At 40.8% G+C, this 24,187-nt stretch overlaps 2 protein-coding genes across 2 annotated transcripts; one reads left to right on the top strand and one right to left on the bottom strand.

Moving 5' to 3' along the window:
- The first annotated feature begins 571 nt into the window (after positions 1–571).
- Positions 572–5,978, top strand: LOC146698715 (neuronal pentraxin-2). Its single transcript, XM_085472695.1, has 5 exons — positions 572–1,482; positions 2,246–2,705; positions 2,795–3,048; positions 4,407–4,586; positions 4,896–5,978. Exons 1-5 carry the CDS (start codon positions 802–804, stop codon positions 5,103–5,105), a joined length of 1,785 nt encoding a protein of 594 aa, XP_085328821.1. The 5' UTR covers positions 572–801; the 3' UTR covers positions 5,106–5,978.
- A 357-nt stretch (positions 5,979–6,335) lies between these two features.
- On the bottom strand, positions 6,336–24,040 carry cyth2 (cytohesin 2). The gene is made up of 12 exons (XM_085473989.1): positions 23,856–24,040; positions 19,630–19,780; positions 18,455–18,521; positions 18,251–18,369; positions 18,088–18,168; positions 17,748–17,860; positions 14,772–14,920; positions 14,573–14,684; positions 13,482–13,558; positions 11,238–11,309; positions 10,993–11,147; positions 6,336–10,839 (listed from the first exon to the last, which is right to left on the bottom strand). Exons 1-12 carry the CDS (start codon positions 23,920–23,922, stop codon positions 10,752–10,754), a joined length of 1,251 nt encoding a protein of 416 aa, XP_085330115.1. The 5' UTR covers positions 23,923–24,040; the 3' UTR covers positions 6,336–10,751.
- Between the last annotated feature and the right edge of the window lie 147 nt (positions 24,041–24,187).

The following is a 24,187-nucleotide window of genomic DNA, read 5'->3' as shown; positions in this document are numbered from 1 at the left end:
GAGCTACAGAGAGGTCAGCTTCCCTTTATGATACAGATCATGAAGGGGAAAAAATGCAGCCACATAGATTTAGATTAATATTAAAAATGTGCTCCTGCTTCACCGCTGGTCCTCTGTAGCTCCATCCAAATTCATCTAAAAACATCCGTATTAGCACTGGTGGGAGGGGTCAGGCCTCAGCGTGGTCATGCTGCAACTCTGGCTTGAACTAATCCTTGTTTGGACAGGTTCTGGTAGTTTTGGCACATGCCTCTGAAGGTTGCTGCCCAGACACACTAAAGCTAAGTGGGGGCACAAATGTCAGGCTGAGGTGTTTAACCTTCACATCCTGGTGAGAACTGAAGAACCTTTGTGTAAACTCACTGTCCCTTTGTTTGTTAAAGGAAGCTGACACAAGAAGAACAAAAAGCTAAAAAGAGACACTTTTATCTAAATCTGACAATATCCTAAAACTCAATTACTAATATATAAGGATTCTTCTGGACCTTTTAGCTTCATTTTACAATAAAAGAATCAATGGATTCTATTAAAAGAGCGTTAACTAAAATCCTTTGTTTTGTTTTGCAGGTTTCTTCTATTCTTCAGTGAGGAGAAGAGAGACCACAATCCACAAGAAAACAAACTCACACTCACATGCGACTGAGTTCCTCACAGCTGAGTTGATATTTTGGGGATGGAGATTTGTTGTTTTGCTCCCTGATGCATCCTTCACATCAGCAAAGAAGTCAGCACAACCTTTACTTCAGGTGGCATCACACATTTTGAAGCAAAGCCAAGCTTCTTTGTCTGTACAAACTCTGAATGGAGATGATGAGGAACTCGCCATCTGTGCAGCTGTTCCTTGCTCCCTTTGTCTTTTCTTTACTTTCATTCCTCCTCTGGCCGGCATGTGCCAGCTCAGGGTCTGACTATGACTTTGGAGCCCACCCACGCTTTGTGTGCACCCCTGTTCCCGTGGACGCAGACCCTTCCTGCTTCCCTACATCAGGTCCAAGCGTAGGTGCAGCGGGGCCCAGCGGACCAGGCCATCAAAGTGCACCTCCTGCTGGCTGGTGGGGCGCGAGCGAAGAGGCCAAAGCCACCATCCTCCACCTTAGGGAGAGCCTTGTCCAGCAGAAGGAGATCATCCTGGACCAAAGAGAGACGATTCGGGAGCTCACGGCCAAGCTCACTCTGTGCGAAGGCTTCGGACGGGATGCTTCACCCCACGACTCTTCACACCTGCATCACGCTGGGGCGGCCAGCCATCACTCATATGCTGACAATGGGCACTATAGCAACCAGCAGGGTCACCATGGAAACAGCAACCTCATACCAGACTCGCCACACTACCCCTCGGTGGGAGGGCAACGATTTGACGGAGGGCACAGTGGCAACAACCACGGGAAGGACAAACATGTGACACCAGGGGACGTCGCATCGTCGCCAGAGCAGATGGAGAGGATGCTACAGGCGCTGAAGGAGAGGCTGGACAACCTGCAGGTGAGCATGAGGGAGACAGAACTTTTAAAACTTTTTTAAACTGTTGAAAGGAAGAAAGCCTGTATCTAAGCCGTTTAAGTAGATATAACTCAGCTGATGAGGTAGAGGGAAGCTTGTGACGTTCCCACATGTGATTTTCCTTTGTTTGGACATTGGTTGCATCACTGGAAGCCTTAAAGCGGTACACCCACTAAGTACTTTAGATAAAGGAGCAACTTAATCGCATAAAGCCACTCACACTCAAGAGAGCCACTCTAATGTCCTTCAGTGGGCTCCAAGGACCAGCAACAAGCTCAGGGGTGGACGTCAGCGAGGCAGTGGATTGACCGGGCACATTTAAAGACCTCGAGGATATTTGAGTGTTTTGAAGTCTGTTTGGGTACCTGCCCTTATGTGCTGTGTTTTCCATCTGTTGTGATCACAGACAGGTGTCAGGAGCTGTGGCGCATTTGCGAGGGGGTCTAAGATTGGCAGTAATTATCGTGATCTCTCTTGACAGACTCATGATCAGGGCACGCACCACAACTAAAGCCCAGATTACCTGAGAGGAAGGGAAACAGACACAGAGTAGCACAATGAATGTGAGGGGGACCGATCAGCAGCACAACTGGCTGCTTTGTTTGACATTACACAAATATCTGCAGAAGAAATAAATAAATAGACACCAGTCTTTTAAAAAGATTGAGCGAGACACAAAAAGCAGAGGTGTTACATTGTGCCTTAATAATGCGCTTCACCTGCGTGTTTCCACCTCTCTCTGCAGAAGAGGAACACATCCATCACATACTCCAGCTCTCTGAAGGAGTTGCTGCAGAGGAAGATCGACGCACTAGAGCAGCAACTGCACCATCACACTGACGGCCACGGTGGCCCGGACCACCACGATGATGACAGCAGCCACGGAGACGACAGAGAGCATCACGCCGATGACCACCACGATGACGGAAACCCCGGTGACCACAAAGACGACCGCCATGACGATGGACATCGAAACGGTCACATTGACAGCGATGGCGGCCACACGGAACACCATGATGACGGCCATAATGATGACCATCATGATGCAGACGGGGACCATGATGATGATGACGGTGGTGATCACCACGACAATGAAGCAGACAATCACAGTTACCTTCCACACACGGGATACAGAGCACCAGGGCCGCGGACCGGTTTCCACTCAAATAAGCTGGAAACGATGCTCAATCAGCTGCACCTCTCCGGTACGCTGTTCAGCAAAACTGCTTTTTAAACCACGCTCAGGTCTGATTGTTTGGTCAACTGGTGAATGTTGTTATGTTTCTTTAAGCAGGTTCCAGCAGGAAGAAATCAAAAAGTCCTGATGCGTTCCAGATCAGCTTCCCTATGAGGACCAACTACATGTACGGGCGGGTGAAGAGGACACTGCTGCAGGAGATCTTCGCTCTGACTTTGTGTCTTTGGATAAAGGCAGGAGTGGGACCCGGACTGGGGACACCTTTTTCTTACTCTGCACCTGGACAGGCCAATGAGCTGGTGCTCATCGAGTGGGGGAACAATCCCATAGAGCTGCTGATCGATGATAAGGTGAGCGAGAAGAACCACGAGCTCCCCTCTGTGTCTGGATCGTTGTCAGTTTAAGAGAACTTCAACTTGAACAATACAATAAACAAGGCCGCTATTAGGATAGTTAAAGTCTATGCCAAAAATCAAAGCAGTTAATCTAAAATATTATGAAATGTAATAAATGAATTCTATTATAAATAATGAAAATCTAAAATTTAAAATAATATACTAATACATACTTAAAAATTAAAATATTTCAAATGTAATATTTAAAAAGACTAATCAAAATGAATTGAAAGCATTCATAACTGAAATATTGTTAGTTTATCAGCATTTGAATCAAAATCTGCCTGATCTGATATCTTTGCTGGGTTTTTTAGTCATTGTCAATCAAACCTGAACAAGTCACCCAAATACATCAGATTAACTTTGGTGATCAAAGTCAAGTTATTTGTAAAAATGTACTTTTATTAACTACTAATGCTTGATTTATACTTCTTTATACATATAAGGTACTCGTGTAGTGTTTTTTTTACTTAATTTGTGTAATTTCTTAATACAAGCCCTATTCAGCCATTGGTACTTTTTTCTAAGCCTAAGCACTTCACCTAACATTCACTCACACTGGGACGGATGCATTGGAGGTAACTTGACATGTAGACTGGGGGATCCGGGGATAATGAAATACCAGAGTTTTACTGAAAAAACAACAAACAAACAAGCTGGACATATTGTACCACACAGAAGTCAACAGTATTTTTCAGTTCAGTGACTCCATTTAGCAAACACGAAGCAGGAACCTGCTAAAGCTGCCTGGTTTGCAAATCTGTCAATCAAAGAACCTATATATACATAGCTCTAAAACTCCAGGAGTTTTATACAATCACCCACTGCACAGCTGGCTCACACACACAATAAAAAGATAGTTTTAGGCTGTGAACATTGTTTTTAGTTCGACTTGCTTTTGAAGACAGCCTCTAGTGGCCACCAGAAGAACTGCAGTTTTTGGCACTTCACTGCTGGCTTCATTTTTCAGGCCTGGATTTTGCTCTTCGGTCTTCAGCAGTGGCTCTGCATGCACTGGGCATTAGAGAAAAACAAACAAAGAAACCAGAGGAGATTAAAAACTTTTTTAACTGAATTTAAAATGTTAATGAAAATTAAAAATGGCACACCCAGTCTGCTGAACTCTCCTGTTGACACAACACGCTTATGACCAAACCTAACCACAAGGGGGCAGTGACATGCTCTTTTTTTTTTTTACCCTGGTGTGGAGGAAGTTAAAAGTAATTGTTACTATCTGTTAACAAAGTGTTTCTGAATTGAAATCATATATCCTTAGAACATGTTTACATTCGTTTTCCACATCCCCTCCACAGGCAGCCACTCTGCCCCTGTCTCTGAGTGATGGGAAGTGGCACCATGTGTGTGTGACTTGGACCACACGGGACGGACAGTGGGAGGCCTACCAGGACGGGGTGAAGCGGGGGTCTGGGGCGAATCTCTCAGCTTGGCACCCCATTAAAGCTGGAGGGGTCTTCATCCTGGGACAGGAGCAGGTAAAGTCAACGCGAGCTTTACTCCAGAGATAGAGGCAAATATTATGTCCAGAGTTAATATCCAAGCCATTTAGGACTCTTCCCAGTATTAAATGCCTGTATGTGTGCTCATGTTGAGGCTCCAATATACTGCAGACTTACCTTCATAAAAACATCTGACCTCATCAGTGACTCTGTTATATTATACACAGGAGATTTCACATAATCTTCTATATGTTAGTGAGAAACATCAGATGTTCATCACGTGTCTCTGATCGATGAAGATGATAATAATCAGGTATTGATCGTTGTCGTGCGTCTCCTCTTCAGGACACTCTCGGAGGGCGCTTTGATGCCACTCAGTCATTTGTGGGCGAGATGTCGGACCTGCACATGTGGTCACACGTCCTGAGCGCCAGCGACATCTACAGCCTGGCCTCATGTGGCAGCCACCTCAGAGGTGACATCATCGCCTGGTCCGACACGGAGGTGGAGCTTCACGGAGGCGTCGCCAGATACCCCTTTGACCCCTGTCACTGAAGGTCGTTACCCTGATGGTCTGAGAACATTTATGAAGAGAAGCTACGGGGACTGAAGGAGGATTAAGATAACCACTCAGAGCCAATGCCTTTCCTTTGAACTCAATCAGTAAATTTTCTATAAATAAATGAACAATGAAAGGAAACATGGTGATAAATCTTTATTCACAGGTAACGTGTAGGGACTCTGTGGCTGTAGGCCATTATTTGTTGTACCCACGAGTTAGTATTTTATTTAAACGGACAAGTGCTGTATGTGACATATTGCCATATTGTTAATAAGACAAAATAAAGTTGGTGTGTGCTAATCTTTGCAGGCCTTACACGGGGTCTGCTGTGGTGACAAATTGTAAGTTGTTAGTTTGAATGAAAGTCATAGAATTTTTTTCCTGCTCTGGATTCTCTTTTTAAAGGTTTCCATGAAACATACAGCTACTTCACCAAAGAAATGTAGACTTCAGGTTAAACTTTGTGTTGATCTTTTCTAATTTTATGAATCTGTGTATCATAGATAGGTCCATGTTGGATTTTGAGAGAAATGCTGAAGATCCTGTGAGACAGGAAGTGTTTTACAGTTAATACATGGACTCTTGCCTCAGTTTTGTACCATAAAAGGGCTTCTTTGAAAATGCTGATTATACCGTTTCACCCAAACTTTTATATCTTCTCATTGCAAATCCCATTCCTCACTGAATTAGTTTGTAACTTTTGATGTCGGCTGCACTGTGAATTTGTGAATCTGGCCTTGATTGTATATTTATCTTTGTACAGTAATTTGTTTTTTTTTTTAGCAATGTTAGAATTTTCCCATTGTGTTTGTCATTGAAAAAGTGTTTAAATAAAAGTGTGACAGTTTAAGTGTCTCATTTTTCATTTGTTAATGCAGCGACTACAAATGGTACTCAGCAGTTTGCATAGCCCTGATCAGTGTTCACGCTCCATCACTGTCATTTTTCCAAGATATGTGAAACACTAAGTCTGGCAGACCTCACGTTATCGCTGTTTGACTTGCAATAACAGTGATGATTTTATATTTGTATAAATGTATGTTTTTGTTTTGCTACTTTGTTGTGTGTCATCATTTCAGATTAAATTGTTCCGTAGTCCTTTTTCCAGGTTAAATCAGAGAAAAATGAATAAAATTCAAATGAAATTTAGCGCAGATATCTTTTAAAACAAATTTAAATCTCAATCAATATCTCAGAAAAACAAAAAGCACAACAACCGCTCATCTCCATTTACCTTTTATTGTTACACAGTAGTTTACTGGCACCAATGTATCACGGTTTTCCTTTTTGCTACATTTACAGATGATCTATCCATCTTCACCTCACAGTAAACAAAAATAAATAAATACAAAATAAACACGTTTTTTGAAGGTGGCGGCTCCGGGGTGAAAGGAATCAGAAACAGTGGTCCAGCTTCATTCAGTTCACTTTAGTGTTCATTCTTGCAATATGAATGAAAATATTATTTTTTGGCAACTTTGCATTTCAAGAATACCCAGAAAGTGAAGGCCTACAGAGAGTCTCTGTGATGAACAAGAAGCACAAACATGAAAGATAAAGTGACACCCTGGAGGGTGAATCATAAAAGGGAAGACCCCGTTCAGCTTAAAGCAACATGATCAACATTTGCTGCTACAGCTGGAACTGATGAGGTGATGTATTGACACACTTCAGCCTATTAAGCTGCGTCTACGCAGGAAGCGATTCGCAGCGACGTGACGATCATAAACCACAGAAAGTTAGTGACATTCAACGACTTCACCCGACTATGGCCAGGGAAAAATAAAAAATAAGCAAACACGCTGATGATGCAAAGTGGGCGGATCCCAGATGAGTCTTTCCACGCTGCAGGATAGCGGTGACTAACATTCAACCTCGCAGTAAAAACAGGGAACGATATGCTTGTCGCACCTCTTTGAAGCCGACCAGTGAACATCTGGGATTTGGTTGCCTGAGTAACCCAACCACCGATCAATCCATCATTTATCTCAGGTCCAAGTTTCAGACGTTGTAGCAGAGACACCCAAACATCCCTCCCTCTCCCCAGTCACCACCTTCAGCTGATCGAGGAGAACACCGAGGCGTTCCTCAGCTAGCGTAAAGAGATAACTCCCCAGCGTATCCTGAGACACCTTCACTTTACAATCAGCCCTCTCTCCACAGCAGACCGGTACAGCATTCACATCACTGGAAATGTGGCCCCAATCCTGAGTAACCCTCTATGTCAATCACCGGTATCCTGCGCTCTCACTGGCAGCTTCAGTTCAGTTCAGGAAAGAAAGGTTTTTCCTCTGGATCTGCTTTGCTTCACCTGTTTTTATTTTATTTTTGTTGTTTGTTTGTTTTTAAACACCCTTGAAATCGCTGAATGTCGTTCACTTTCTATAATCTCTGAATTGCTTCCTGTGCAGACACTCCTTTAGAGCAGGGGTGTCAAACTCCAGTCCTCGAGGGCCGGTGTCCTGAAACGTTTGCATGCATCCCTGCTGCAACATACCTGAATAAAATTAGTAGGTCATTAGCAAGACTATAGAAGTTGACTGCATGCTAAGGTGGCAGTTCAGCCTTGTGATTCATGTTACAGCAGCTCATGAGTGAATGAACATGGTACAATAAAAGTACTTCTAGAAGTACATTTTTCCCAAACACTTAACATTTATTTAAATTTACTTGAGGAAGGGTTAGGGGTTGCCACCTCAGCATGCAGTCAAGTTATAGTCTTGCTAATGACCTACTAATTTTTTTCCAGATGTGTTGCAACAGGGATACATGTAAAAGTTTCAAAACATCTGGAGGACTGGAGTTTGACACCCCTGCTTTAGAGTACTGTTTTCCAAAATGCTAACATCGATAAAGTGCAGTTAACAAACATATTCTCTGCCATCTAAAGCGCCAATTCTTTAAACTACTAGATTAAGATCGACGACGGGAAACAAATCTAAAAGTCTTATTCTTTATATATAAATGTTTCTATGTGATATTTCGAAGTGTTTCTCGTCTCGTTTCTCTTCATTTTAAATCGCTGTAGTCTTCGGTAGCTTCGGTTTGCAAACGGCTCCTTCACACTTCATCTGGACTCGATCGTGTAACAACCGAAGCCTAAGACCGAATCTCTGCTTGTGCTTTACTGGGTCTGATTTACTCAGCAATAAATAAAATAATGTAGTGTGTGGTTACAGTTAAATCAGACTACAAAACTTCATTCTCTCAAAAGAAGGTACAACTGAATGGGGTCAGAAACTTTTGCATTAACAATCTTCCATTTTAAATCTTCTCCAAGTCAACAGGAAACACTAACACTTCTCAAACCAGTGCACTAGCATGATCAGTGACGCATCAGACCTACGACCGACGCCTCAGTTTATCGACATGCAGTAAAACAGTAGCTCATACAAAAAAACAAAACAAAAGAATAAATTAAATCATTTCTATGCGCATAGTAAACAAATATGCTAACATCTATTTACAAAAAGTGTACATTGTAATGAGCTGCCTTTGTGATTCCTTAAAACTCACTATAGCGGACAGACCCGACTCTAACAGTTTGACGTCAGACATGTTTGTCTTGTAGTGTTGAAAATGATGTGTGGCATGCTATTAACGTTACATCTGCGAGAACATGATGCTAACTGCTCAGTGTCAGTGGTATAAAGGATTTGTTAACAAGCCTCCAAACTGGTACTATGATTTTCTACTCTGCTATTGCTCAAACATGTTAGAGAAACATGCTAAAGAACATTTATATATTGTCTAAGTGAGCTTAACCGCGCAGCTGTCTGCTTATGTTCGTCTCAACTCGACCGTACTTCATGATCAACAGTAACCTGGAAATATAAATATTGTGCTAATGTACAGTAATGACGTGTCTACAGTACCCAAATGTGGTCGAGTAGTAATGTAAAACTGTTACAAGTACTACAGGAAGCAATGAGAACAAGTTAGTCATCTGAAATCACTCGTTTCCATCCTCACTCCACTAACTCAACGTTAGACGTATTAGTGTTTGTGTCATGAATTCACATTTTGTCTAGGGCAGGGGTGGGCAATTCCAGGCCTTGAGGGCCGGTGTCCTGCAGGTTTTAGATCTCACTATGGGTCAACACACCTGAATCACATGATTAGTTCGTTACCAGGCCTCTGGAGAACTTCAGGACATGTTGAGGAGCTAATTTAGCCATTTAAATCAGCTGTGTTGGTTCAAGGACACATCTAAAACCTGCAGGGACACCGGCCCTCGCGGCCTGGCGTTGCCCACACCTGGTGTAGGGTATGCACAATCAAGAAAGGCAATGTCTCGTTTAGGTTCAGAGGACTTCTAACCTGAAAAAGACCACATTCACACTAATGCAGACGAATCTCTGACAGATGTTTGTTTCATTGGTTTTGGATCCACACCTGCGTCTTCATATCACCTCCCAAAAATCCACTACATGTGCCAAAAAAGAAAAATTTCCAACAGGCATAGGCAGGGGCTCAAGTCAGCCTAGAGTGTTTATGCTGAACAACTCGCTGCTATTTGTAGGGGGTCTATGTGATGAAATGCAACTGCAAGACTCACAAAAATGGACAAGATCAGCAGAGAGAGAAGGCCTAAATCAAGTCGCGCGAGCATTATTATACCCCCCTCCCCCAAAAAGATCTTTGCTTAATGATACTGGTGGTGATACTGGGGACTTATGCTTCAGTGGGAAATCTGCGCTGTAGCTACGCCCTTACTGCAAACCCATGTGTAACCCTACAGCGTAACCTGACGTGGACCTCCCTACAAATGTAACTACACATTGGGTCGATGCAGTAATAAGAAATTACTGAAACTATCGACATGGGCATGAGGGAATGTACATTGAAGTGGAAAAGCTACAAGGACAAATATGTTTACCCCTAATAAAAACAAAAAGACTGATGGCAGCAAAGAGTGGGGACCCAGCAGCATATAAAACACTGGGACACAGCCACATGTTACGGAAGCGTAAATGCCGCTAACAATGTCAGCTGCTTACGTGGGTTATGCCGTAGGCTCTACCTAGATTCCCTGCAGAAGTCTAAATTCGGCCTTACTGTCTGAAAGTTCAAGCCAGTCACAAAGCAGTGAGTCATTATTTGTTACTTACTGAATTTAAACCCTAAAGCTCAAATTCACATGAGAAAAGTGCCGGATTCCAAGACTTTGTGTGAGTAGTTCCAATGAAAACATCAAACGTCCCAAATGTTCGCAGATGTTTAGTAACGCAGACAACCAGCAGCATAAAGGAACCTTTTAGTTCCTGTGAGGTGCAGACTTAGCTAATCTTAGCTTTTCCAGGTCCCTCATTACCAAGTATAATGAGTGTGGCTTAAAGGCCAAAAAAGTTGTTTTAGAGATGATCAGCACTGGTGTGAATATGGTCTAACACACGCCTGTAGTGTGTAACAGCAGTAGTGTAAGAACCAAGATAAGAGGCAGCCACACAGGGTGAGTTTCTCACTCTGAATGTGGCTTTTCAAAAGTCTGGCAGATAGGGCAGCAAGGAAGAGTCCTCAGAAAAGGAAGAGACGGCTATTAGGGATAAGGAAGGAGGGGTTATCAAAACTTATGAACGAGTTGTAAGGAGCAGGGATGAAGGAGCTGAGGAAGACAGGGAGAGAGCGAAGGGCGTGATCTATGGCTGCTCCTCTTTCTTCTTAAGTGATATACGTTTCTTCCTGGCAGCAAGCATCTCGTAGAAGGGATCCACACTAACGGCAGATCTGAGGAGATGAAAAATACTTTAACTTTTACCCAACAGAAAGTACTAAAAAGGAAATAAATTCTCCCAAACAGGAGAATATGAAGTTTTTGGTCAGAATTTCCTGCTGTTCCATCACTAACCGTGTTTTCTTTGACATTTTTCATTTACATACTTGATGCTGTGGATCCACTCGTCCTTCTCCTCAGGTGTGGGAGCAGAGATGCGGTACACCATGTGGTTTCCTTCCACTACTCGCCCATCAGCCTCCGTCTTACACGCCTTAATCAGCTGACCACGGTTGTTGGGGATGTACAGCTCAAAGCAGTTCTGTTAGAAAAAAAAAAGGAGATAAAAATGTTTTGAAAGTTTCAAGCAAAATACTGCTCATCACACTGTTTAGCAAAAACAGCCACTTACAGGTTTCCTTGGGTCTTCTACTTCTCGAATGCTAAGGTTTTCCAAGGGAATGATACCTCGTGGCTCTTTATCCTGTAAATAAAAAAACATGAGTTAATAAATATTTGTGGGTATTATTTTGTGTTTTATGATGATTTGAATCAATATGACAAAAAAAACCTTTAAAATGACTCGTGTCTTTTTTTTCTTAGAGTAGCCTTCGTACATCTTTATTTCTGTACTACTTTTTAACTTTGTGGCTCAGCAAGCTTCAAGCAAAGCAACACGCTCTTCCTTCACTCACAAATACATTTTAAGTTTTGCAGTTTTCAAAAATCAACTGATCACAAAATCCTTTTTGCCTCACTAAAACAAGTGTGTCACATTCACTGCAATCTCGAAGCCATTAGTCTGAGAAGTTAGCTTCTCACAGTGATTATTATTATTTGAGTTTCTGGGGTAGCGAATGGAAATCCAAGTCAAGACAACCGGTTACATCTACCTCTCATTTTATTTTAAACAATCACACAGGCCTAGAAAAGGATCCATGGCCCTCACCGGTCGTGAGGAAAAAAATTGACTGTTTTCCGATCGGTTGTTGGAAGTCGATTGCAGTCACTGGAAAATTGATTGCAAGAGTTCAAGTAACGCAACGGATTTCACCCAGCGAAACCCAGCAACCTCCGGGAATCACTGCCAGCCACTGTCATGTCTAATATCAGAGACCGCACATGAGCAATGCGTGCATGACATATGATGAGAAACCTTAGGAAAGAACTTCATTGCTCTGTGACTTCACCAAAAACCTTCCAAGTGACTTTATGGGCTTAGTCACTTATTTAGGGTCATAATGAATAAAACCTCAAGTACATTTTGTAAATTTTGTTCATTCTAAGGATGTTTTCACACTTTTAGTTTGTTTACTCTCAACTGATCAGCTGATTTGTAACCTCTGACTTTAATCTACCAGGGGTTTGCTTTCATCTCCGGCTACGTCCACACTAGCTCGGATAGATTTGAAAACTGTGTTTTTGTCTGAAAACGCTCTGCGTCCATGCTAGCGTTTTCAGTGGTTTTCACAGAGTTGCGCATCCACATTGAAACGCCTGAAAACGCTTATGTTCCAGTACTGCGCATGCGTGAAACGCAAGAAGATTCGACCTGCCTTATTTCTGTCTGCCGCTTATTTACCTTCCGGCTCTTTGAAACATTCGAAGAAAAGCACAGAGCTTTTTAAATGGACTAACAATGAGGTGGAGTTGTTGCTGCGAGTAACACAAAAGTACAAAGTTGCAAAAGCGAGTGAGAGTTAAAGAATTTGAAGAAAAGCTATCTGGAGCATGTACAGACTGATATTAATCTTTAATAGGGCTGTCAAAATTGAGAGCAAACAAAACAATTGCTGTAGAATGCCCTCCGCTATCTCTGTTTAATTGGTCACATGACTGCATCATATGACTAACATGTATCATCATTTTAGAAAGTCTCCGTTTTCGCTGTCCACACTGCAACGCGAAAGCACCGTTTTGAAACGTATGCGTTTTCGACAGTGTTTTCAAAATGTTGTGTTTTCCATCAGCAAAAACGCCGTCTCAGTGTGGACGGGAGGCCAAAATGGAGAGAAAACGATGTGGACGTAGCCTCAAACAGAAAACAAATCAAAACGTGTCACTACAAACCAAATGTAACTGGAGTAGGAGCAACAAAAGTAAACATAAGTAGTAGGTGTTGAGTTCTAGTTGTCACAGTTTCATTTACTCTGCACGTCTGTAATGCCCAGAATGCAAAGCATACCTGGCTAGAGGAATATGTTTAGCTCAAGCTTGCATACACCTCACAGTTGGATCAGATCGAGCACAAATCATGAGCTTGTTTAGAACTGGACAAAGATTAGCTCCTCTAAAGGGTGCAGCTGTTTTGGTTCAGACACAGTAAAGCAGTGAACAATTTTAATGGACTAAACAGTAAAGGTGAAAACACCCAAAGGCAGGAGGATTTTTCCGAGGATTGCTGGGTAATCGCTCGTTAGCCATTGAACAGTTATATCCAAACAGACCAAGATGGTAAGGTCAAAAAAGTCCAGCTGGAGACTGAATCAGAATTTAAAAACCACTGAGTGATGTCATGGAGGATAGATCCATCTTTTATATTATCTATGGTTCCAGCATGACCGGTCAATACTACCCAGACTATAATAAACACCAGAAACCCAGACGTGTTTGCAGAGTTTACCTCCACTGAGACGCTGAATGAAGACAGACTTACTGTGGTATATTCAAAGTAATAAAGGCAGTTATCTGTGAGAATGAACCATCGACGTTTCCAGGTTTTCACCCTTCCCCCTGAAACACAAAAACATTGATGATGATGATGAATGGCAAGAGAGGAAAACTAGCTCTGTGTGTATTACTTCTACAATCTACAGAAATCTACGTGGCTAATCGATGTCTACAACTTTTTGAATAACTCTGTCAGTACATACCTCCTGAGAAAACAAGCAGCGGCAGTAGAGGATGGAAATCGCAGTGAAGAAGGAGAGGGGAAAAAAAGGAAAGGGAGGATTTGGAGGAAGACAGAAGACAAAACAGAGACAGAGGAGGAGGAAGAAAAGGAGATCATATTAGTGACACACAGATGACAAGCCCCGCCATGCAAAAGAAAACAATCAGATTTTAAGGCTGCCATAACACAAGAAAGTGAGTCTTCTTTTTCACCATCATGCTATGGCAATTTTTTTTATGCCACAACACTGAACTGATTATTGGAGGCAAAGAGAAAAGTTTATCACAGCACAAAGCCTTAGCAGAGAGTACAGTAGCGTACAGTATTAATAACACTCCTGACCAGAGTCACTGTAGTTTATTCTTTTGTAATTAGTTTTCATTTTATTTTGTTTAGTTTTTGTTTTTAATTCTGTTGAGTTTCCAGTTTAGTCTTTATTAGTTTCAGTGTTAGTTTTAGTCTTTTTAAGTATTATAGGATGGATATTGTATGCCAGAGGTAAGATTTAGGAACATAAGTACAGGTATTACAATAAAATAGAACTTTTTAAAAGCAGTTAACTTACAGTCTTGTAGACATCTAATAAACATGCCCATCAAAGTCTCATCAGGAAAATTAGCAAATACTATAACTCAGGATATTTCCTCTATATTTTCATTTAATTTAGTCTTTTTTGCAAGTTCACAAAATAGTTTTCATTTTTCTTCTTCTCGGTTTTATTTTTTATTTTATTTACATCTAGTTTTAGTTTTTGGTTAACTATAATGACCCTTCTCCTGACATTTTAAAAGCACACACACACACAGAGACAGTGATGAAGAGCAGTGCTCCCCATCACAGCATAAACACCGTACCGAGCTTAAGAAGCCAGCCCTCTCTGTCAGGGTTGAAGAAGGTGTGTGTCAGGTCATTGCCGTCATCTTCCGGGATCTTGAAGGGCTCGTTCTTAATGCTTTCATAGAGATTCTGAAGAAACAAATAAGAGAAACATAAGAACAGAGAATAAACATCTGTCTGCATCTACAAAGAAAAGCAGTGCTGGGTTGATCGTACTCTGAGCAGCTCCTCTGGTAGGTCTCCCCCCTCATTGATCCCTCGGTTCATCGAGATGAAGCGGTCCACTCCAGGTTTGTCTCTCACGTTAGGATTGTGGAGGCTCGTGTTCAGCATAATTATGGCAAAAGAAAGCACGTAACATGTGTCTGTGAACAGGAGAGACATATGTTTACATTCAAGGTATCTACAGAGTAGGTTTTTTCTTACTCCATTGCTCTTAACTATTAGCCCCTTAATACCAAGTTTTGACACCTCGGTGTATATCAGTAAAGATGAGGTTTGACAACATTTTAAATAGTTCCTGGGTTTTTCCAAGGGTGATTGCATAGGTGGCGACCAGTAGGGCTGCCACGATTTGTCGACTAGTCACGATTACGTCGACTATCAAAATCGTCGACGACTGATTTAATAGTCGACGCGTCGTTTGAAGCTTTGTAAGATCCCAAAAGACGCAGGAATAAGTAGCAGGATTTAAGAGTGTAATAACGGACTGAAACAGAAGATGGCAGCACTGCATGTACAAGGATGCCAGCTGCCGTTAAACCCCGAAGAAGAAGAAGCAGCTGTGTCCCAGAATTCATAGCGCGGCCCAGCTCAGTTTCCAACAATGGCGGTAGCTAGTTAGTTTTAATATTACTCTTATTATTCTTTCTGGGTCACAAAATAAACGTTTAACATATTTTCAGCCGAGAATGTAGCTGTGTAAACCTCAAATATCGGCTCAGTTTATCAGGACACCACATATTTTCAAAAGCGCTCCGACGTTTTCGGAGACGTCTGTTACCCACTAGCTCGATAGCTAGCCGGGGGCTAGGTCACTAGCGCGGTGAGAACACCGGACTCCCGGCAAATTGTTTTCAAACCCACCGCCGTCTTTCACGACTCAGGTTAAATATATATGAGTCACTTAGATAAATTAAAAATGTTGTTGTTTGGCTTTTTTTTTTTTTTTTTTTTTTAGTATTTTATTTGTTCCTGAGTAAATCGGTTTGTCTGAGATTAAAGTTATAGTTTTTACACAGCTGAATAAACGTCAAGCAGACAGCTGATTATCAGAAGTGTGAGATGCTGGAGAATATACTCCGTTGTCCTGTTATATTTTAGATAGCAAGGAGTTTATTAAACTTCACCGAAACAATCTGCAAATTTCATTAAAATTGAATAAACTATCATCTTGTCTTTATTTTTAGTTAGCACCTTAAAAGCTTAAAGCTGTAAGCTAATGATAGTTATATAAGAGCATATGCTGCTGGTGCAATAAGCTGTAGTTTTACGTCCAGTGGATGATGATCTGATTAGTCGACTAATCGCATAAATAATCGGTGACTAGTCGACTATCAAAATAATCGTTTGTGGCAGCCCTAGCGACCAGCCTCATTTACTTCTGATGCAAACCGAGTCACTGTTCTTTAAGCGGGGCAGAAATATGACAGAAAGCACTCATTTCAGGAAAAAGCATAAAGGGTTGCTCCAAGGGTTTCCATCGGTAAATAGTTTGGCATGTTTTACGTATTATTCAGTTTTTCATAAGTTACATTTTTCTGTATTTTTATTGTCTTATATAGGGATGGGTACCGGTGTCCGGTGCCATGATGGCACCGGTTCTGAGATAAACGGTAATAACCAGACCGAAAAGCAGCGCACATTTCGGTGCTTTTTTTTCCTGAGATGTGATACACTTTGAATTCTCGCCAATCATTTTACGTTTCCGAGGATAGTAGGCGGGTCCAGCTACGTACGTTCTTTTAGAGCAGAGCTACAGATTAAAAATGCCCAAGGCGAAGCGTTTAAAAGTCTGGCTGTACTTCACAGCAAAAGATTCAAACTCAGCAGCAACAAGTGCTTTAAGCTGATACTGTGATACTGTCAAAGGAAGTAACACCTCAAATCGATGAAACACCTGGCGACGCATAACGTTTTTTTAAAAGCCGAAAAATGCGCCGTATTTGATAGCTTGCTGCGAGACCTCACACCGAGCACATCTACTGCGGTGTGGTGCCTGTTATCGGACCCGGAGTTAGCAACATCCCCCAAAAACCCGAAGAGGAGAGTCCTGGCCCCTAGCCCTGCCAGTGTAGCAGAAATGATGACGGATGATGATGCAGCAGCAGCCGTTCTTCTCTGCCTGAGTAGCTTAATGTTGTTCGTGTGTAATTTACGTTGAGTAGGCTAACCACGTTATTACATTAATGCATGTAAGGTGAACTAGCAAACATCATCATAGCTACATGCGGCTGTCTTCTTGTTTGATGGCAGATACTCCCTTCACCCTGGCCAAAAAGGCTAAAATAACCAAAGAAAAAGTGGAAAACAGTTAAACATGAGAGGTTTTTGGACAAAGTTTGTGTTTTTTCCATTGTTTAAGCACTGCTTCCAGCCAAGAGTGATAGCATATAGGCCCCATAGCTGCAGAAAAGGCTAACATTGATATCTTTTTACAAAAAAAAAACAGTTGAACATGAGAGGTTTTCGGACCAATTTTGTGTTCTCCATTCTTTAAGCACCGGTTTGAGCACCGTTTGAGCACCGGCACCGTTTCAAAAGTACCGATTTGGCACCGGTATCGGATAAAACCTAAACGATACCCATCCCTAGTCTTATATTATTTTATGTAAAGCACTTTGTAACTGCAAAAAATACATATAGCGTATTTAGGTTTGAACTCGTCAGCTAATTTGGGTTTAAATGTTTTGCTAACTCTTCAGCGCTACTGTCAGGCGTGAAGTGGCCTGAATGAGCAGTGAAGACTGTGGGCTGGCATATCAGGTCATTTCTCGTAAGACAGAAACTGTTTGCATGAGTGCACATATTCTGGAAGGCCACTACTTTCCGTTTCGACTGCACTGACAGGAATTCAAAGAACTCAAAAACAACAATTGTTCACTCACACCGTAACTGAACAATTGATTTAAGACAAGCTTTCAGTATCACCTATTCTACTTGAACTGCAGTGCGACTGTGTGTTTATTTTACCAGTGCTCTGGAAGACACCGGGGTTGCAGTGGCAGTATCTCTGAGCAAAGGCTTCCATCATTCTGTCGATCTTCTGAGCTTCACCAGGCAAACGGAAACTCCACAGGAACTGTCTGCAGAAAACAGGTCAAGGTTTAGGTCAAATCAGAGGGAAAAAAAAAACCCTGTGCTAAATAGTCGCTGCCGCTCTGTTTCATAGCCTTTTTCCATCTGCATCCTCAGGTAAGAGCGAGAGTGGGATTTTCCACTGTTGACTAGGCTGCTCACCAGAGGATGCCTGATACAATTGAAGCTATTTTTTCAACAACACACAAAAAAATCCACAGTAGACAGAGATTACCTGAGGGCCTGGACGAGGTTGAGATCAGTAAACTCATGGAGGTCAACGAAAGCCTGCAAGACTTTGATGTTGAAGTCATCTCTGCAAATTATAGAGGTCAGTTATACATGGCTGATTAAAAAAACAAGAGATAAGGGACAGAAGAAATGTCAACGCCTTGCACCTTTCTCCGAGGTAATCTCCTATAGCCGTCTTGTTGAGGCCCTCTCCTTTGTATAAGAACTGAGCAATGTCCTCTGGAGTGTGTCTGAGCAGCTCATTCTCCACCAGAAATGCAATGCCCTGCAGAGAGAAGAACGAGTCAGTCACAATCCAAGGAATCTAGAGGAGACACATTCAGCACCCGTTTGAATATTTGAGGTATTACCTTTTTAGGATCCATGTTGAATTTCTTCCTTCCCATTGCCACATGCCTACTTTTCTGTAGAGTTTTACTGCAGAGAAGATAAACGTGTTGGCAATAATTAACTTCTGTGATCAAATCAAAGGTTCTGATAAAAATGAATCCTGACAAACCTCCATGAAAGCTATCACCAAGTACCAAGACTGTCAACTTATAAACACCAACATTCTTCTTCAATACACCAAGAACATGAGGTTTACATCAATGCAAAATCTTGACATTCACCTAGAAAAGCTATGTGTAGAAAATTAAAAGGCAAACAATTACTCCATTTATTCACTAAAACAGAATTACTATTAAAGAATATTACCCCAGGCAGAGTGGACACATACACATTTTCAGCTCCCTGTTTTTATTCTTAGATTCTACACGAGTAGCTTTGCAGGAGTCACAGTTCAAAACAATGCATAATTATCTTAACCCCGTGAATCTGAGATATTTTGTTTTATAAAAAGACTAACATCTTCTTCATGTGTAAGTAAAAATGCCTTTTTTGTTCTTCATTTGCCAAGAATTGGTAGAATCTTTTTCAAAGGGCAATAATCACATATCCCAACAGCATAAATAAGCTAAAATCATTTTCATTTATAGAGTCCAAACCAAAACAACATTATCCTTAAGCTGTTTAAGGCTAACTTAAGGTAAGGTAAAAACTCTATAATGAGAAAACCTCATCAGTCACAACAACCCCTGTGAGCAAGCACTTGTCAACAGGGGGAAGGAAAACTCCCTTTTAACAGGAAAACTCCTCTGGCAGAACCAGGACTAGAAAGGAGCAGCCATCAGCTACAACCAGTTGTGGGTGAGAGGAGGGAGACAGGACAAAAGACACATATTCAGTTTAAGGTTGGAGTTAGGGGTTAAACTGGGACATGGTGCAACCTTTTAGCTCCTCCACCATCTGGTTTGACAGCAGGTGAGTGGAACTGCTTTGTTCATAGTCAGAAATTTAGGCCATGTTTAATATAAGCTTCCACGGTTTTAACAGTATGCATCACAGAAAATGAAATTTCTCATTTAAGCATATATACAACAGAAGTGATTTGTTACTCCAAAAGCATTTTCTATTGTATTATTATTTTATATCACTTCCTCTTTGTTTTGTTTTTTAGAGTAACTGATGTGGGTTTTCTTATTACCTGCCCTCTGTGCTTGTCTCCAGTCCCTCTACCTCTAAAATTGCCTCTCGTAACTCCTCTCTGAGCCTCTGGATCTCCTGCAGCAGGACGCCCTTCCTCCTACGGATGTCCTCCAGCTCAGAACGCTCCTCTGGGCTCAGGTCTACTGGGACTGTAAGGGAAAAGAAGAAGAATGAGTCAGCTACTGCTCCATATATAGAAGGTGGTAACTGTGCCCGAACAATCCCAATCAAACGCTGTCTCCAACAGTGGCATAAATATGATGTACGACAGCATTAACACTGCTCCGTTGACTGACTCCTAAAATAAAGCAGATTAAATTAGAATTAAATCTCTAAATGCTTCTTACAACTATGACAGAGAAACTGCTCCAAGCCTGTCCCTGGTAAAGCACTGATTAGTTAAAAGCTTGGTTAATTAAAGAGAAAAAAAAAAAAAAAATAGTCTTGGATATTAATTGGAGCATCAACCTATGTAATTACACAATTTTCAGGGTGATGAGCTGACTCATCTGAGATTTTGGCTGCCACTAAAAAGTGAATGTACTTTTGTACATTTGGTGTGGTCACTTTAAATTATTTTCAGTAGTACTCCTATCTATACTCGGTTCATAGCAATACACTGTGATATACAAACAGGGTTTTCCATTAGGGGCAACTACAAACATAAGCACCACTGCACTGCCTATAATTTAGACAAACTTAGAAGTTCATGCATTTTCCTGTTATTGTGGCCATTTTTTAAACAAAAAGATTTATTTTTAGCTGAAGTACGTTTCTCTGCAGTTTTTAAAAATGGCTACTTAAAAAAAGCAAAACCCTATGCGAGAAGTGCCATTTTTTATTTGAGTGAAATAAAAACTGTATAAATCCACAAGAAGTAAGCATCACACTGAATGACCATCTCGCTTTAATACTCACTTTAAAAATTCAGGATGTGGCCAGAATCAAACCTCTAAAGCTAGACCAGGAATCAAGACTTGACTTCTGCATTATGAAGAAGTATAATATATTTCCAATGCATATAAAATGTGTTAAATATTAACACCTGGATAATATACGGACTTAAACTACATTAGCACATACGGCCTGACTTAGACTTCTGCGGGGAATCTTTGCAAAGCCGACAAAGTGACCTATGTAAGCGGTTGATATTATTGCCAGCATCCTTGTCTGTGGTACCTATGCATTAATTACCATGTGATCATGTTCCAGTGTTTTACATGCAACGTAAGCCGATAGAAACAATTAAAATGCTGGGAGTTTTTTGGGTCTCTGCTTATTGTTGTGGTCAGTTTTTTTCCCCAGAGGCAATCATATCTACCCCTCTATTTTATCTCACCTCTTCTCTTGCCCATTAAGAAATTTGCTGACATTTGTGAGTCCTTATATTGATGCCATTATTACTCTTCATATATTGAGGCGATGATGGTTATTCTCTCACTGATTAAATCAATAACTGCCGCAAAAAAGTATGTGGAAATGCACATGACAAATCCACAGCGCAAACCAGGCCAATAGCGAGCACTCCAGGCTGCGCTGACCCGACATGTAGATACATTTCTAGGGAGGTGCAAGTTGGGTTATAATGCAGTGTTCAGAGGGGTTCACGGTTACGCCATAGATTACAGTGTAGATTTCCCACTGAGGCACAACTTCCCAGGAAATATGACTGGCTCGCTTATACTCGTGGCAATAAGTCCGTGTTGTTTGACATAATCGAAGTCTGTGCATTTTGATGTCCTGCATGTCTGACATTTAAAAAATATCATATATAGATATTTGTATAAATATTAAATTTCCAATCCTGGTGACAGCCGAAAACCTCAATAGTGAGCACGAGTGCCCAGTTGTTGTCTTCAAGGTTTAAAACCATTTGCCAAAACCATAATCTTTCAATGGCTGGACAAAAACATGGACAAAAAGTGACTTACTAATAATGCAGGTCTAGTTTCCGAATGCCACGGTTACGTTAAACTATAAGTCTGTTTATACAACTAACTCATTTCAATAAGGGCCAACTAAATAACAACATTCCTGCAATAAATTTAAATGTTATGAAGCCAATAATCTTCAGTGTTTGCTGAAGCTGTTTTCATAGGCAGTGTTAAATATTTTATAAACCTCCATAAAATGATTACAACTTAACAGCACAACAAATTACAGGCACCAAAATGAAAATAAAGTTAAGACATGATAGTGATAAAACAGTTTCACATAAAACTGAACATGATAACCTTCCGATAAGCAGTCTTTTTGCACCCAGTTCAGACATAAAGTACTGTGTAAAAAGCCTTGAGTCACCCTTCATTTTGTCAGTAGATTGAGAAATAGATTTACTGAAACATGTAAAAACATAAATTGAAATAAAGTATGCACGTCAAAGGGAGTTTGTACAATTCTCACGGGCTTGAAAGTGGTTATTTGTTACAACCACCTTTATTCTTCAAACCAGCCTGAACTGTTAGGCAGCTTTCTTTTCATTTCTTTAAGTGGTCTTCGGGAGTAATTCTCCAGCCTTCTTGAAGGACACTCACAGCTCTTCTTGGATGTTGGCCGCCTTTTGTTACATTCTCCGCTTCATTAATGAGGAGGTTGGGACTCTTGAGAGGCCAATCCATGACTGAGTGTCCTTCTATGTTTTGTTTTCTATCCAGGTATGCTCTTATTACACTGACAGCGTGTTCGGGATCATTGTAATGTCGAACAATCAAGCTGTTGCCAGATGGTACTGGTAATTTTCCAGATATTATTGTACGATGGATCAAAATCTGATACTTTTCCACAATCACAATTTCATCAGTTTTGACAAGATCCCCAACACTACCTGCTGAAATGCAGCGACAAACCATAACAAAGCCTCCATCTGGTTTTACAGATGTACAGCTGTAGACACTTACTGTTGTGCCTTTCTCCTGACTACCTCTGTACATATTAATGATTTAATTCAAAAATTTCTAATTTGGATCCATTACTCCATAAGACATGTTGTCATTTATTTTTAGTCCAGTTCTTGTATATATGTATGCTATAAATATTCTTCCTATACTGGAAGAATAACTATTCTTCCTATACTGGAAGAATAACTATTCTTATGCCTCAGCCTTTTCTGTCCATTTCCCTTGCTTATGAATGGCTTCTTGACAGCCATCCTTCCACTCAGACCGGGCTTGAGTGAACAGTAGATGGATCAACTAATTGAACTAAAGAAATTAAATAATAATGTGTTTTTGCTAAATTAAAATTGGCTATTTTCTGAGTAATTTGTTATGTTATGTGTAGGTAACACTAGTTCATGCCTTATGTTAGATGACTTTTATGCTTGAAAGATTTATGTATCAGGGTTAAGTGGCTTTAAAAAAATTTAAGGGGTTCTTGTGACTTTTTCACAACACTGTAGATATTCAAATTAAAGTCAGTGCTAATGAAACAGATAGTGCTATTAAACATACGTACATGTATGTTGCATATATGCATATTTTAGAGATGAAGTCACTTAAATGTATGACTTTTAGAGGGATAATGTCTGAGGTTTTCTTAACTGTATTTTATCACTGTGCTAGACATTATATTAAAGTGAAAACATCAATTTAATCACCTGCTATATGACATAAACATAAACGCAGTACCACAATCTACAGCCTCGGACTAAATCAATACCTCTGTAAACTCCATTAAAAATAATATTATTAGGAAAACAGCATTTATCTGAGCAGGGTTTACTGCAGAAAACGTTGACCTAGAGGTCAAAGCAGCAGTGTTTACTCTGCAAAGCAAGCAGCTGCTGTGCACCACCACCACGCCCACAGCCTGGATCAAAGCCGTGATCCACACAACAGCATCCACTACACTAACTACCTAAAGAAGTTGGTGTTTTCAACAAAGTGCATCATTATTTAGAGCCTTTGTGTAGCCTAAAAGCTAGTTAGGGTTTTATAAATCAATCCACCGTGGTTAGCTAAAAAGTTAGCTTTTATCACTCACCGAAACGACCAATTTAAATGGCCACATGCAAAGATAATACATTTCCTAAGCTAGTTTAAACTGTAATATTGTAAAGATGTACACCCATACCTCTACAAAATATTCTCACCCTTTTTCCGTGGTATTTTATTTCCATTTAAATGCTATATGAGTTCTTGAGTTCTCACCTGCGCTAATAAACTAAAGCTAGACTGTTAGCCACAGTTGGCTAGCGATAGATACCCTGTGCGAATAGCTACTTACTGTAGTCCAGGTCATCCATTTTTGGCGCTTTACTTTTAGGCATAAATAGTTCAGAATCGAATGTCATTCAATGTCAAAAAAATAGGGATATATATAAATATATCCTCAAAACTAAACGGGAGAAAAAAAAGAACCACTGGTGTCGAAATTTTGGGCCGGAGACAAAGGAGGTGGCGACACCGGAAGTAGTGTCTGACATTTAAAGTGGTAATCTTCCGGTCAGCTGTTTTTCAAAATAAGATGCCTCGCATTTAAAGCTATTTTTAAATGATTAAATTGGCATTAAAGCACAACAAACCCTACTGGTTGGAAGCTGACCTACAAATAATTTC

Source organism: Copadichromis virginalis, linkage group LG11 (genome assembly GCF_057382275.1).
Source record: "Copadichromis virginalis isolate Kocher_CV1m ecotype Utaka linkage group LG11, C_Virginalis_male_GT1.1, whole genome shotgun sequence".
Classification (NCBI taxonomy): Eukaryota; Metazoa; Chordata; class Actinopteri; order Cichliformes; family Cichlidae; genus Copadichromis; species Copadichromis virginalis.
The sequence above is the reverse complement of the archived record's forward strand: the minus strand, read 5'-3'. Positions and strand labels throughout refer to the sequence as shown.